This window comes from Macrobrachium nipponense, chromosome 8 (genome assembly GCF_015104395.2).
Source record: "Macrobrachium nipponense isolate FS-2020 chromosome 8, ASM1510439v2, whole genome shotgun sequence".
Classification (NCBI taxonomy): domain Eukaryota; kingdom Metazoa; phylum Arthropoda; class Malacostraca; order Decapoda; family Palaemonidae; genus Macrobrachium; species Macrobrachium nipponense.
This window is the reverse complement of record NC_087203.1, coordinates 79,084,154-79,101,635: the sequence shown is the minus strand read 5'-3', so window position 1 is coordinate 79,101,635 and position 17,482 is coordinate 79,084,154. Positions and strand designations below refer to the sequence as shown.

Sequence of the window (17,482 nt, the reverse complement as noted above, 5' to 3'; positions counted from 1 at the left end):
CTCCAAAGCCGGCCTCTAATAAGTGGAACTAAGTAATCAATCCCTTGATTAAAAACCTCTCTCCGGTAACCACGGGAATATCTCATTAAGTGATTAATTAGGCATGAGAGAAAATTAATCACCACGAGCGATTTGGCTGCAAATGAATTAATCAACAGGCCACAGCAAGATTTAATTCATCTGCACATAGATGCTCGTAGGGCTTCGCCGCTCTCAGCCTCAGGCTTCCGTCCCGGCTTCGTCCCAGTCTTGATTAATACCCAGATCAGAGGGCGCCACCGAGCGGGGCTTCTTCATTAGTTCCTTCCTCTGTGAATCTAAGAGTCCCAAGACAAATAAATAGAAGAAGAATAGAATTCATTAGCTCGGCGGATTTTTGTTTTGTTTTTCTTCACGAAACGAGGATGGTTGGGAAAGTAAAACAAAAACGTTGACTGGGTTTCTCATCAGATGGTTTCTGGAAAGGGATTGGTAGTATCGTCCAACATGGTAACAATCGGAAACAAATCGATGTGGGAAAGGTGAGGAAGATAGTGCTGTACGCCAACATTTAATATCAAGTAAATCAATCTCATATGTGTGTGTGAGCGTGCGCGCGAGTGGGTATGGGAATCAAGTGCCTGTTAAGAAAAAGTTAGTAATAAGTCTGAGCGTAACGGGAAAAAGCTGCACTGCCAATGTATCGGCCTAGGAGAAGCATTTGATAGAACGGATAAAGATAGCCTCAATCCTTATTTAAATAAATTGCTTTCTTCAGGGGCCAAGGATACAAATTCTCTTTAAATTGTTTTCTCTTGCTGACCCTCTTCTGACGTCTGAACATTTTTTTTCTTCACAGGTAATCTTACATACAATTAAAAGTAGTAATCTGTAATTTATGCCAGATTTGGACCAGCAAAACGTGCTGTTCAGCGCTTCCGGCTCCGATTTCCTTTCGGCCTTGCTCCACCTAATATTCATTGATGCTTCTCATATTTTCTAGAGAATGAAAATTGATTCCTTGGGGATATATTTTAAGTGTATATATAAGCTAGAACTTTACCCTTGTCATGCAGTATGTTGAATCACCAATAATTCTCTGTTCATCTTTAGAAGATAACCTTCATTTTATCTGTGGAGACTCTCCTTGTACTAGTCTCGTGGACAGAAAGGAATCGATTTCCTTCAGGTACCAGCGTGCCCCCATTTAAATTTTTGGAACCACCTAACCTAACTTAGCCCAATTAAAATTTGATGACACCCCCTATACAACCCAACCCATTCCCACCCCAGACACTGAAGTCAGCCTCAGATTTCCATATATATGGTTTTAGATAGAGTCTTGGGAAGCTTCTTGATTGCATGCCATCTCCTCTTCCCAGCTACTTGATATACATTAGTCTTAATTTTTTCCTCTTGCTGAATGGTGAACTCAAAAGTTAGCCGCTTTGACTAAGACCTCTTTCCGTACGTCTCTCGACACCTTGGCTTCCGTTTGAAGTTCAGTCTTGACTGTGGTGAATATAAAAGAAAACAAGAATACATCAAGGAATATTATCCGTTTTGATGTTTCGAATCTGTTTGTGAAATACCCTGTATTCCTCAAACTTTCGGTCTATTGCCTTCTCTGCTGCAGACATACATGTCTTGTTTCATTTTGCTGAATATTCTCTCTCTCTCTCTCTCTCTCTCTCTCTCTCTCTCTCTCTCTCTCTCTCTCTCTCTCTTCAAATATATTCATAATATTATATATATATATATATAGAGAGAGAGAGAGAGAGATGAGAGGAGAGAGAGAGGAGGGAGAGAGAGCGAGAGAGAGAGAGAGTGTGTGTGTGTGTGTGTGTGTGTGCGCACGAGCTCGAAATTCTTTTTTGAAAGGCGTGCACCAGTCTCAAATATCCTACAGATCCTTTCTGGTCGCTTTGACTGCTAGAGAACAAGCCCTGAAGAGAACTTTAATTAGAATTGCTGTCTGTGTTTGGCTCCGCGAGATTAAATGTGTAAGGTAATTGCAAAAAAAATGAGAGAGAGAGGGAGAGAGAGAAAATGTAAATCAAGAGTGATGTTAATGCAGCAATTTGTATGCAGGTACGAAGCGAGAGACATTGATAGAGAGAGAGAGAGAGAGAGAGAGAGAGAGAGAGAGAGAGAGAGAGAGAGAGAGAGAGAGAGAAACTTTCAGTGGAAAAATTAGTTCCTTGTAAGAATTACTCTGATTGGACACTCAAGCATTAGGTAAACGTTTTAAGGAGGCATTCTCAAGCTTTAAGGAATTATAATGAAATGGAGTTCACATCTGTAGTGCTGTTTGAAAAGATACTCGACATTTCTGAAATGTGAAAATTATTTCAACACTTTAGTACCGGGGCCTGAAAGGGCGATACTTAGGCCCTGGTAGAGGCTCAGTGCTGTCAGATTTTGATGTTAATACCGCTTCATTTTCAACTATCTGGGAACTTTCCGATTTTTTTCAAATTTATCAGAAGATGCGCTAGATTTACTACTGTCCCTTCAATGTGATCTGCCCCCAGCAGTTCAACTTTGATGTATAATTCGTGAGCTGACAGAGCCTGCAGTTATACAAAAAGTGTGTCGGCGGAGGGTCTTTGTCATATTTTTCCTACTTCGACACTTTCAGTTTTCGTTCACTGCATTATTTCGAAGCCTTTATGATTAACCAGATCAAAACATAGTGGTTTTCTGAAAAGGCGGTGTTCCTCAACATTGGTTCCATGTGAACCACGTTGTACCGCGAGATTTTTTGGCTTACAAGGTGTCCCTCACGTGTTCTCCAAATCACCACTATGTTTATTGTTATATCTTTTGTGTAGTTGCCAACCCGTAAAACGGATTGACGAAAACTTAGTGTTCTAAAACTAAAAAAATGTTATAGTCGCTATGCTTCCTTTTTATACTTGTTTTAATAATATCCCGAGATCATGAGTACCTCTCTCTCTCTCTCTCTCTCTCTCTCTCTTGCATAATCTTCCGTTTTCCTTTACCAAATAAATAATTGAATATTTCATACACATGAAAACAATTCTAATAAAATTTTGCCCTCTTTCGCTTTCTGTTATTCTGCACAAACAATGGTCTAGGCCCAATTCCAATATTGTCAATCTTAACCAGCCAAATATGGTTTACTTGCATTAAGAATCGAACGGAATATATGTTTATGTACTTTAAGAGAGGCAATCATATAAGCCTATAGTTAATATATTTATCCACAATTTTAAATGCAACAGGTAGACTAGATTCAAGATGTTATATGTATACCTGACTCAACAGCGGCACTTCATGCAGAGGTAGACGATGGTTCGATATAGTATCATCCTTTAGTTTTCATGCATTTGCAGGGCCGAAGTTAAGTAATTCATGCCAGAGGTTTCTTGCATAATCGCTTTGTCGAAATTGAACCGAACACACTCTTGCGTTCTCGGTGTTTATTTGGTCACTTCTGTAGATATTCACCCACTTCCTACTCATTTCCAAAGAGTATAGAGCAGTTACCACATGCAAGGGGAAGCAGTTACCGGCTTGCCCAGCGGGCTGCTCCTACCCAGAGGGCACCATGTGACGTCAGGCGCGGGAGAGTTGAAAAATCGCATCATTGCATCACTCACCTTATTTTCTTATATCTTGCTGCCTTATAGTGGTATTCCGGCAGACGATAGCACATTCGTTTCCCAGTTGTGGCCGTTAGTGCTAAGTCAACCGGGGAAGTTCATGCAATAGACATTTAGGCAATCTTAACGTTTTTGAAATTAACAGTCAGCCACCACTCGTGACGTAGCACTAGTGAATCTATAGTTTGCATCATGGTATTTCAAATACCTAAACCCTTGCACCAGATGTGGCTAAGAGGCGATCTATAGTAGAGGAGAGTCCCACGCCTTTTTCTTTCACCTTCTGTACCTTGTGCAATCTAGCCTGGGCTAGATTAAGACTTTGGGTTGGCCGCCACATCGTCACTTTTGCACGAACGCTGTATAAAGAAAACCGATATAAAAGCTTTATGAACCATACATAGCTAAAATCTTTATGAAATACATATTTCCAAAGGCTGTAAAGAGTACAAAAGGCTTTTATAGTTTACGAAATCTACAGATTTATAAAGTACACCAGTCTTAGGGCTATAACGTAAACCAACCCAAACACTTTAAAGCACGCCATTTTGAAGTGGTTATAAACCATACCATTCCAAACAATTTGTAGGTATTTCTTAAGCATGCCAGTCCAAACAATTTGTAAAGATTTTATAAAGCTTGCCAGTCCAAATAGTTTGTAAAGACTATAAAGCATATCAGTCCAAACAGTTTGTAAAGGATTTATAAAGCATATCAGACCAAACAGTCCATAAAGGATTTATAAAGCATGCCAGTCCAATCAATTTATAAAGCTTTTAAAATATAGCAGTCCAAACAATTTATCAAGACTTTATAAAGATACCAGTCCAAACAATTTGTAAAGACTTAATAAAGCATACCAGTCCACATGATTTGTAAAGACTTTATAAAGCATACCAGTCCAAACAATTTATAAGGACTTTATAAAGTCCAAATAAATTGTAAAGGGTTTAAAGCGTGCCAATCCAAACAATATATGAAAATTTGTAAAGCATACCAGTCCAAACACTATATAAAGCATGTCAGTCCAAACAATATGTGAAGAATTATAAAGCATACCAGTCCAAACACTATATAAAGCATGCCAGTCCAAACAATATATGAAGATTTATAAATCATACTAGTCCAACACTTTATAAATCATGTCAGTCCAAACAATATGTGAAGATTTATAAAGCCTACCATTCCAGACACTTTATAAATCATGCCCATCCATACAATATGTGAAGAATTATAAAGCATACCAGTCCAAACACTTTATAATCATGCCCATCCATACAATATGTGAAGAATTATAAAACATACCAGTCCAGACACTTTATAAATCATGTCAGTCCAAACAGTATGTGAAAATGATAAAGCCTACCAGTCCAGACACTTTATAAAGCACCAGCGGCGTTCTCTTACTAGCCGACTGAGAAAATAAATAGCGCTAATACAATTAGTGCAAGATCTAAAAAAAAAACCCAGCGCGTATATAGCCGCTTATGTTCACGATAAAGCTGTTGAAAGAAAAAGAAACTGTCTCCCTCTTTTTAATTTTCCATTTTTTTTTTTTTTTTCAATGTTGATTAGCTGAAGCTCTACTCTTGATTATATTACGTGGGAATTTTCACTTCGCGATGACTTTCGGTGTAATTAAGTTTTGCTTAGCGCTTATGCACGCGAAAGTGGATGCAGCCTGAATATAGGCGAGTGAGATTTTACGTTTTTATTCTTGAATCTTTTTTCTATTAATAGTGTTCATTCATTATCATAGCATTATCATAAGCAGTATCAGATTAATAAAGTTTTTTTTTATCAGGACTTTTATTCTTCGTTGTATCCAAAGAGTTTGTTTGGTTAATCATTTCTCTCGGTGTTTTGTAGAGCATTTTTCATAATAATTAGTTATTTTATTGAAATGAGCATCTCTCTTATGCATTGGTTCAGTTGATCATTCATGCTGATCATTATTCATTTCACTGAGTTAACATTCATTTTCATGTTATGATTATTTTTTTGTTGACCAGTGTTTTTATCACTGTTTTAGTTAAAGGTTTACGGCTTTATTTATTACCTTAAGTTAACCAGTACTTATATTTGCTTAATTAATCATTTTTTATTAATTAGATGATCTAATAGTTCAAATTTCTGTTTTTGTCTTATTTGAATGAAAACTGCTGTTATATATCCATTCAGTTTGTCTGCTTGTGCTTCTTAGTAAGACTTTTGTTCATTTGAATTTTTAATCAATATTTGTTTGAATGCTTAACCCGATTTTGCTTGGCACACACACACACACACACACACACACACACACACACACACACACACACACACACATATATATATATATATATATATGTGTGTGTGTGTGTGTGTGTTTATATATATATATATAAATATATATATATATATATATATATATATATATATATATATATATCTATATATATATATAATATATATATATATATATATATATATATATATGTATGTGTGTGTGTGTGTGTGGGTGTGCGCTGGTGTCGTAGTATCAATATATATATATATATATATATATATATATATAGATATATATATATATATATATATATATATATATATATATGAGTAGAGAAAAGACCCCATATAGACTCCACTTTTCTAGCCCGCCCCCCACCGCCCCCCACCCCCCAAAGGGCGTGGCTACCCCCTCCCCCCTCCTGATGGCTCATGTACGTACGTGAGGCCTAAAAAGGGGCGGGGCAACCCCCAAAACCCCCAAAAGGGGCGTGGCCACCCCGACCCCATATAGACTCCACTTGTCTGGGGGGTGTGGCCACCCTGACCCCATATAGACTCCACTATTCTGGGGGGCGTGGCCACCCCTGACCCCAAATTGACTCCATTTGTATTATAAGCTCATGTACGTACATGAGCTCATAATTGACTCCATATGTATGATAAGTTCATGTACGTACATGAGCTCATAATTGACTCCATTTGGCTTACAAGCTCATGTACGTACATGAGCTCATATTAGGGGGGCGTGGCCTCCCCTAACCCAAATCGACTCCACTTTTCTACCCCTGTGACGTCACATACTATAAGGGAATAAAAAAACCATCCTTTCAACCCTCCACTATTCTGGGGGCGTGGCCACCCCTGACCCCAAATTGACTCCATTTGTCTTACAAGCTCATGTACGTACATGAGCTCATATTAGGGGGGCGTGGCCTCCCCTAACCCCAAATCGACTCCACTATTCTACCCTGTGACGTCACGTAACTCTCTGGGAATAAAACCATTCTTTCAACCCCTGACCCCAAATTGACTCCACCTTTCCTACCCCCTGTGACGTCACGTAACTCTCCGGGAATAAAAACCAACATTTCAACCCCGCCCCCTCACCCCAAATTGACTCCACTATTCTACCCTGTGACGTCACGTAACTCTCTGGAATAAAACCATTCTTTCAACCCCTGACCCCAATGACTCCACCTTTCCTACCCCCTGTGACGTCACGTAACTCTCTGGGAATAAAAAACCAACATTTCAACCCCTCACCCCAAATTGACTCCACTATTCTACCCTGTGACGTCACGTAACTCTCTGGGAATAACCACGCAATTCTGAACCCCTGAACCCCAAGATTGACTCCACCTTTCTACCCCCACTGTGACGTTCACGTAACTCTCCTGGGAATAAAAACCGAACATTTCCAACCCCCTCACCCCTCAAATTGACTCCACTATTCTACCCTGTGAACGTCACGTAAACTCTCTGGGAATAAAACCATTCTTTCAACCCCCGACCCCAAATTGACTCCACCTTTGTTCCTACCCCTGTGACGTCACGTAAACTCTCAAGGAATTAAAACAAACCCTCTCCAGAATAAAAAACACTTTTAAAAAATTTCAACCCCCACCCCAAATTGACTCCACTTTTCTACCCTGTGCTACGTGATGTCACGTAACTCTACGGGAATAAAACTTGACCCCACCCTGACCCCAAATAGACTCAGTTCACTGTTTTTTGCGACTCATGTCCCCTTTAATTGTTTTCAAAGTAACCGGGACGTTTACCTCTCCTCCTCCTATAAAATCTTCTAAATTTATATATGCACATTGCGAATATACTCTCTCTCCCTCCCTCCCTCCCCTCCCTCCCTCCCTCTTCCCTTCCCTCCCTCCCTCCCTCCCTCTCCCTCTCTCTCAGCCGTTACATTTTGTTTTATATATATATATATATACACAGCTGCTTAGATATTCAGAGTATCATGATAAAAGGATATTTGGCGACTGACTTCATCCACATGTGATATCTCCCCCAATAACCATATCAGAGTCAATGTTATCTGATGATGAATCACGCACACACACACACACACACACACACACATATGAAGAAACGAGACCTTATCGCCATATTTGCCCAGCTGACTTCACGCCAACGTGAAATTTTATTTTTCATAGAATTTGAGTCATAATCTAGGTGGCGAACACAAGGACAAAGGTACACATTTCAATTTTGTTTATTTATTATACAGAGTTTGAAAGAGGTTGAAAAATCAAATTACAGACGGAATTGTTATTTTATATTTATAACCAATCCTAAATACAGGGGAATGGAATGTTAATATTCCATACAAATACATACATTAGAAAAAAACTGTACAAAACACGAACGCGATAATATGCGCATTCGCTTTTCAAACAATACTTCAACGAAACATACTAGGCGGTACTATATATTTTCTAACCTGTTCCTTGACATCACAACCCTTAGTATATACCACAACATCTTCTCCAGCACTTTCCCGACCGTGTATCGAAGACGACGACGTTTCATCTAACACCTCAAAGCTTTTAAATTTAGCTAACAAGTTTTTCATATATAAATCTTCCACACACCTTTCCTCCAACAGGGATAAATTCTTTTTCATTATAGCCACGCAGCATATTTTACCAATTTTGCTCATTTCATCACTGAATGTAGCTAACACAGGTAAATATTGATTCAACCAAGTCGTATTAACCAGTCCGCTCTGACCGATGCCAGCGGGAAAGATAACATATTTGACATAGTCATACGATGATTTAAATAATTCTTCCTTCAATTTCTTGACCGAAGAAAAAAAGTGATTGAACCTCATTCTGTTTGGTATTCTGCCTGCCCCACCGATCGGCGTAGATCTTCATCTTTGGAAATAAGCCACACGCTCTTTTGCGCGTATTCATTATCTTCAATGGGGGCACCAATACCGTATTGTGTTAATAAGGTAGCTATGGTGGGTAGATCAACTTCTTCGTCGCATTCCCAAGATGTGATATTTTCAGGTCTTTTCACAATGGCGGATTCAATACCCCTATCACGAAGACAGGCATATGATGCACCAGTGCGAATATCGAAAACCTGCCAATTCGGCATATGGATAAGCTCGATGACGTCCGCCACAACACCGTAATTCCTGCATGTCACACAGTTAGTGGCCACTACTAGACACATTCCTCTTCCTGAACTTATTTTCGGACAAGTTCCCGAAAACTAACTTACAAGAGGAGGCTGATGAAGCCATGGCGAGAGTTCACGTCTTGATGTGACAATCCTTCAAGAGATAATGAACTACGAAAGCCCCGCTACCCAAGACCCCTTTATCACAATCACTGATTACAAACCTGTTGTGACGAAGCATCAAGCCTCTACCCAGCAATGATTCAGACTAACATGAATAAACAAGTCTTATCATTCCCTCACCCAAAGGTCATCCACACATGACTCATTTTATCAAAATCAGTATCACTCCAGTCATGTTTCTCGCAGACACGAATAAACAAGCCTTATCATTTCCTCACAACAAAGGCCGTCCACACACACACACACACACACACACACACACACACACACACACACACATATGAACTCATATATAAAAACTTCCACACATCTTTCTCCAATGGGGATAAATTCTATCGCTACAAGGCGTGAACTTCATCTTTGGAATACAATACTTCATCGAAACATCATATGTCACACCTGATTATTACTTCCCCAACTGTACACCATAAAATACAACCGACAAGGGAAAATTGATGTTATTCCTTACCCAAAGTGTATAGAGTAGTGAAAACAACACACCAACCTCCGTCCTTACAAGTATTTCTCTTGACGAAACGTCATTTCCCTCCGTCAACTATTCAGTAAGTAGCATATAAAACACTTTACATTTACTTGAACATAGAGTATAGTAAATATTAAAAACAGCAATAAGATTCATCTGTATAGGAATAGATATTCTTATAAAATAATGTACCCGTTGAAAGAAGCGGAATATATAAAACAGTCATTATTCCTCCCTTTCAGATATGGGAAATAACTTCTAGTAGATGAAACTGTCAGCCGACGAAGTAGCCACTCAAGTCAGACACCATTACTATTATGGTGTTGGAGCCCCAAACTCATTTATTAGGAAGGTGAAAACGGGTCATGACCATGAAGCAGGAGAAGAAGAAGAAGTAGCAGGAGATGCAACAACTACCACTGGCAGCCCACAACAGTGCAACCCCCGATCAACTTCGCCACCACCCACTACTGAAGGAAACGAGCAACCCGGTGAAGGTATGTAAAAACCGATGTGTTATATATTTATTTAATAATAGTTCCTGATTCCATAGAAACACGCACTCTTTTTCTCCGTTTCCCCTGTTTTTTCCGTCCGTTCAAATGCATTATGGGCATAGTAAAAAAAAACACCTATATAATTATTCATAAGGATTTATGACCACATAAAGAGTTTACAAATTCAATACACTATCGCTGTCAGACCGTCTCAGCACGCATCCCAATATAACTTCCACGTGTATCCTTATTTTAACCTGAATATGCCGAAAAAACGTTTAAGAGGAAACGACTAAGACGTCTTAGCAGATTAAACACCGACGTTCATGGGCGAATGATCCTCACAGCTCATCCTGAAATAAGTAAAAAAGTTATGTGATTGAAGGTGTATGATACATATATATAATATATCCTTAATAGAATGTAAATGGAGTAATATAAAAATCAAAGAAAAATATGCATTACCTTAGTTGTTCAAGATGCGGAGACATTCCTTGTACGTAATAGCACGTTTGACCCCCGACCTCCAATGTGAACATTTAAACTTTTTCAAATATTTAAAATAATATCCCGTTATCCATTTATCATTACCTCCCAAACGAGGTGAACTGAGAATACATTTTGTATTAAGGATAATACTGCTTTCACACCACGGTGACTCACGCAATGAACAAAAAAAACTAACGTAAAGACCGCACTTGTACGATTTATCAGGTTGTATTTGTTTTATTAGGCGATAGAGGTTTATATTCGGGATGCGCATATATAAATTTAGAGAAGTCATTCGAATAAACTTTGGATTTATACCGTAACTATCAAAAAAAGAAGATTATATTTCTAGGTGATTTTTCCACGTAAAAAACATACCCAATGACCAACAATATTAATATCAGTAGACGAAGATAATGTATTAGATATAAAAACTAAAGTTTAATTCTACTTTCTGGCAATGTCAATCAATCTACTTCATCCGAAGCGAACACACCTAAATATTTGAAACCCGGTCACCGAGTGAACCTTTTAAACTTATTTCAATTTCTTTTGTATCATTCCATTTAACCCCTAACATCACACTGAAAATAACCCTATCCGCATCCACCGTTAAAATACCCTTGGTATCCCCAAAAAGTAAAATAATGCAAGGGCTAGGCGTAGCCGTACCCAGCCTGATCGATATTCGCAGGTTTGCCGAAATTCCACTCCGCATCCCATGGAATCTTCAACATCTTCCACCACAAAATTAAAGCAGTAAATAGCTCTACCATTTTTTAAAACTATCATAAGTGATCAGATTATCACCGCCACCCCTATACTTTTCTGCGTCTCGTGATATATGCATGATGGTATTAAGAAACTACATTGAATATTATATACCGTATTCCCATTAACGGTAATATGTATATTATTTAAATCGAAAGATTGAAAATATAGACTATGGTCGCGTAATTACCTGAAAATGTTTCCATATCAATCATGGCCAATGTGATTTTTTCAGGTATACAACTGTTAAAAGGCTGATCAATTAAAATCGAATTTTCATTTTGCCCAACTAAAGTATGACTGTATAAAGTCTTATCAAATATATATTGTATAGGATTAACTGCTATCGCCTCATTTAAAGCCGACATGCGTTATAATGTGGGTAACTCTATCGATCCATAATTTAGCCTTTTCTACATTGAACACATTTAAATGTCCGTCTGTGTGGGGCGCCCATAAAACCAGCTATTATTCGCTAATTCGAGCCTAAGTCTCAAATCAAACTGAATCCAGTAAATACATGTCTTATAGTCGCTATATCCAAAAGAAGTGGAAAATATGTATGCACGCCCCTCGTTTTAATGTCACCCATAACTTTCGTCTCCCACCTGCCGGTTTGACCGAAGGTATTGGCAGTAAATTGCCGAGTTACCCCATGTGTTACATGATAGTCATCATATAAAAATCCCGCCCGACGGTGGTAGGTAATGCCGAGGGTTTTATCATTTTCAACTTTTTATATATGATTGATTAGTTAAATACAGGACAGGATTCCACCAACTTTTCATTCAAGAAAACGGAAGCGGATTTAAATAAGTATTACTAATACCATTAACGACGGCCACGTGAACATCATCCGCTAATTGCGCACCGTCCCTATCAATTGAGATATATAATTCTAAAGCTATACTTGACTAATCTAAGAAAGAACCTGCCACCCCATTAATGCGAAATTCTATTATTTATACAGATAGAACTTGATTTATGGAAATATTACAAGGTGTAAAATCCAGTCTTTCCTTTGAATTAATTGAAGTTCAATAATTCTCCGTCTATTAACATTCGGGAACAATTCTGATATACCCGCAATATACGATGAAACAGGAACTGATTACCAGTTCGGGTATGTTAGGAACTACGCTAGCCAAATTTTGTGTTTATATAATTTTAGATGAAGGGTAGAACGAGTGCGTACCCGCCGAATGTCAATGATGAATGAGTTACAAAAGATCGTACAGGTCGTCTTATTATATTTACTCCTAGATTTAACTCGTGTGCCCTTCCTCTTCCTCCGTTTTTCTTTCCTCCACACACTCGACCGTCTAACTAAACGTTTCACTGTTTTCTTCCGTCTCGTTCTCCTTCTCCTTCCAGTACCGCTTAAAATTCGTTGTCCGGTAGTTTTGAGGGCCCTTATACCATTTCGTTTTATGGATTCTTTTTAAAGGTAACCGCTGTTTACCACATATCAGATAACACAGATCTACCGAATTCATTAACTGAAGGTTTCGCGGCGTTAAATAGAAAAGGAAGCACTTTCGTGCAATACCACTTATGGCCGAAAAAAACCGCTTCCCCTTCTGCGGCCGGGATAGAAAACGGAAATATCCTCAAACCCGATCCTCTCCCGTTAATAAAGGGTCTGATAAAAATAGTTTTTTAAATTCCGCCTCTGAAGGAGGCGCGAATAACACTCTCATTTTACTGTTTATACTATTCCCAATCAATTTAAGTTGAGCTTGATTCGCAAGTTCTAGTTGACTCGAGGGTGTTACGATCACGAATAGGAATGCCAAGGAAATGAAACATCGAATTATTACTCACCTATTCATCTAATTTTCCTCTAGGTTTTATACGGAGCAGGCAAGTAACACTCGAGTCTTTAGTGAAATGTAAAAGGTGACCATTTTGATCCGTGATAAGAATAGAAATCTGATCCAAGATGTTCGTGTTCAACAATTTGTAGACTGTATTATGTATTCCTTTTCCTCTACCACTTGCTAAAGTTAAAACAGTCCAATATATACTAGTCTCCCGCCAAAAATCGTCGGTTGAACTATATCCGTATACATATATATAATCTACCCCACAATTATCAGGTAGAGAATCAAGGGAAAACGTGTTCATTCAGTTCACGCCCGCCATATATTTCATAACCGGTATTAATATGAAAACCTAATAATTTCGCGGCTTTTCCGCTAAATTTGACGTATATACTTTTAACGTCCCCGTTCTCAATTTCTCTCTCTTGATACGTGGTATAGTAATTCTTCTTAAATCTTCATCCCAATGAAATATACCGTTACTATTAAAATAATTTAGGAAATTATCACCGTAATAAACTTTTAAGTAATCATACACGTCCTTATTAAGAGCTCTCACGAGTCTCTTCATATCCCCCGCTAACATTGCTATTCTCGGTCTATACAAATATGTATGCCTATCACGTTATGACGCTCTGTAATAAATTCGAGAGTGAATAAATCATCTGGATAATATAGCGTAATAACTCCCGGGAACATGATCGAAGCTAAACCTACTTCATATTCAACCCCATTAGGTAATAATATAGGTGTAGGTAATCTATTGGCAAATTTCGAAGGTGTATTTTTGATATACGTGCTAAAACAGCCGAGGCTGCTCATATATGGTGTGTTCACCAGCCATGTCGGTAAATACTACGACGGGTATATGTCACATATGGTATTTATAAGAAAATTTCGATAGCGTTTTATCTAGGTCTTATATGCAGACTGCATGATAGAACCCCATTTTCAGTAAACATTATTCTTCACCGTTCTGATCCGAGACATTGATAGTAATGTAATCCAATACGTCAATGGTATTTAAAGGTTTATAAATGGCATTATGCGGACCTTTTACCACATGCAAATCCTAACGGTTAAGCAGTCTAAGAGATTAACCATTTTATCACCCAAGATGGTAGGTTGAACGATACCCGAATACAGGTAAACGTATTCAACGCCTTGATGGAATATATTTCTACTGTGATTGGAGGTCTCAACGCACCCGAACTGTATATAAATAAACCTGACTTTTTCATTGAAACCAAACATATAGCTGCTTTAGCACTGAGTTTAATCGTAATTGAATCAATCATATCAACTTTGGCTGCTCCGGTTCATCGATATGTGCAATGCTCATTTCTCTTCGTTTGTCATCATCCATGAGAATAAACCATCCTTGCGGATAGCTCGCGAATATGTTCTCCGTAAAATTCAGATAATTGTTTCATAATTTCCGTATTAAACGCTCTAGTCATGACATTCATATCACCACCCAACAAACCGAAATGGACTTATAATATACGTGTAAATGCGTTTCCCATCTGACATTATAGATCGCGTTTAAATTGAATAGTAAAATCAACGTCTCCTGGTTTAATAGCGTAATAAATTTCGGGAGAATGACTCCCACTAGCCCCACTTCATATCCACTCCTTTCGGTATGATATAGGGACGGCTAACCTATTGGTAAATTTACACGCCCGATTTTCTGGAAATGTACCTATACATGCATGCTATTCACGTATATGATGTGATCGCTACCACATGTTGAATGTAGGACTGTAGACTAACAATGGGCATCGGGTTTATATATGTACATAAAAACCTCCACGTTCATGTTATGTCACACCTTATTCATGAATTTGTTATCACACAGATTGTCACGTCATTCAAGAAAATGTCCAAGCCTCTAACCGCCATGATGAATCATCCTCACCACCCTCCGATCCAGGTAAAATATATTATTATTATTATTATTATTATTATTATTATTATTATTATTATTATTACTATTATTGCAGTTTTTGCAGTTATTATTATTATTATAATACACGTTCACTCCGGTGCTTATTTAAAATTATCTTTACAGATCCCTTCGCTGAAGACTTCCCATTAGATGAAGATTTGATGGGGAGTAATAATAATAATAATGAAGCATCGCGCGTTGGTGGAGGTGTAGGAACCAGAAGGGGATCTTCACTCACGAGGGAAAGAACGGAGGGTAATAAGGTAGTGAGTACCATTCATTATGCGGCTGCAGTAGGGTCACACATCGACGTGGCAATGAAGTTAAGTAGTAGCATAACCCGATTACGCGAAGAGGTGCAACAGTAACTTCCTCGAAAGAGGTATTCGATCGGCTATGCTATACTTGTGCGTTATTATCACCAGCGTGAGGATGCTAGGCGACATGAATGAAAAAAGTGCTTTCTATGTATGTACTCCACCCACCCTCACTACGATTGACTCGATCTATGACTCCCTGGAGGAGGCTATTGAGTTTATAGCTAATAACTTGGAAGAAAGACTCAACCGTACTGAGGGTTCGGGTTGGTGTATGACCTCGCTAGATAGGGTTGAACTTCATATCACGCGGCGTGAGTTAGTGAATATTAATAACTTCCAGGTATATCCCAAGGGAGTCCGCGGTAGTGATCAGGTTATCAATATTCAGTCCGGGTACAACTGTGTCGTTACAGCGTTTAGAAGCGTACGTTGTACTGCGAGATAACCCATCCCACACGTATTAACAACCTCCCTCGTGTCTTAATGAGGAGGATGGGGAGGGGACAATTTAATATAAACACACGCCAGATATGCCGTTGACCCATGACTCTTTCAAAACATTAGAAAAGGGGAATAACCTCAACATATATCTGTATAAATTATGTGAATTATTCATGGGGAAAACAGCGGAAAAAACATTGACGGTACATCTAGCGAGGAAAGGTGGTAACCCCAAAGCCCTCATTTGGTCACGTTGTATTAATCACTGACGACCACGTCGCATGATTAAAGATATGTTGGCATTCGTGAAGAAGTTCCGACACGGATTCAAGCAGGGGCGGGGGATTGAGCACGCGGGTGGGATGTGTTACAATTGTTTGACTTTGTTTAATAGTTCCACCATCCGTGAGGCGCACACACAGGCCTGTACTGCTTGACTCCATATGTATGATAAGTTCATGTACGTACATGAGCTCATAATTGACTCCATTTGGCTTACAAGCTCATGTACGTACATGAGCTCATATTAGGGGGGCGTGGCCTCCCCTAACCCAAATCGACTCCACTTTTCTACCCCTGTACGTACATGTATAAGATAAAACATCCTTCAACCTCCACTATCTGGGGGCGGGCCACCCCTGACCCCATACTTTCCAATTTGCCCTACAAGCTCATGTCGTACAGACTATAAGGGGGGTCCCCGCCCCTAAACCATTCCCAAACGACTCCACTATTCTACCCTGTGACGTCACGTAACTCTGGGTAAAAACCATTTTCAACCCTGACCCCAAATGACTCCACCTTTCCTACCCCCGTGACGCACTAACTCTCCGGGAATAAAAACCAACATTTCAACCCCTCACCCCAAATTGACTCCACTATTCTACCCTGTGACGTCACGTAACTCTCTGGGAATAAAACCATTCTTTCAACCCCTGACCCCAAATTGACTCCACCTTTCCTACCCCCTGTGACGTCACGTAACTCTCCGGGAATAAAAACCAACATTTCAACCCCTCACCCCAAATTGACTCCACTATTCTACCCTGTGACGTCACGTAACTCTCTGGGAATAAAACCATTCTTTCAACCCCTGACCCAAATTGACTCCACCTTTCCTACCCCCTGTGACGTCACGTAACTCTCTGGGAATAAAAACCAAACATTTCAACCCTCACCCCAAATTGACTCCACTATTCTACCCTGTGACGTCACGTAACTCTCTGGGAATAAAAACCATTCTTTCACCCCCGACCCAAATTGACTCCACCTTTCCTACCCCCTGTGACGTCACGTAACTCTCTGGGAATAAAAACCAACATTTCAACCCCTCACCCCAAATTGGACTCCACTATTCTACACTGTGACGTCACGTAACTCTCTGGGAATAAAACCATTCTTTCAACCCCCGACCCCAAATTGACTCCACCTTTCCTACCCCCTGTGACGTCACGTAACTCTCCGGGAATAAAAACCAACATTTCAACCCCCACCCCA

At 39.2% G+C, this 17,482-nt stretch overlaps 1 protein-coding gene across 1 annotated transcript; it reads left to right on the top strand.

Annotated features, from left to right (window-relative positions):
* Positions 1 to 9,958: 9,958 nt before the first annotated feature.
* On the top strand, positions 9,959 to 15,945 carry LOC135223139 (uncharacterized). Its single transcript, XM_064261644.1, has 3 exons — positions 9,959 to 10,190; positions 15,135 to 15,209; positions 15,348 to 15,945. Exons 1-3 carry the CDS (start codon positions 9,959 to 9,961, stop codon positions 15,590 to 15,592), a joined length of 552 nt encoding a protein of 183 aa, XP_064117714.1. The 3' UTR covers positions 15,593 to 15,945.
* The last annotated feature ends 1,537 nt before the right edge of the window (positions 15,946 to 17,482 follow it).

Coding starts and splice junctions, on each gene's coding strand:
- LOC135223139 (XM_064261644.1), top strand. CDS start 9,959: ATGAAACTGTCAGCCGACGAAGTAGCCACTCAAGTCAGACACCATTAC. Junction 10,191..15,134: donor AAACGAGCAACCCGGTGAAG/GTATGTAAAAAC, acceptor GTTATCACACAG/ATTGTCACGTCATTCAAGAA. Junction 15,210..15,347: donor CTCACCACCCTCCGATCCAG/GTAAAATATATT, acceptor TTATCTTTACAG/ATCCCTTCGCTGAAGACTTC.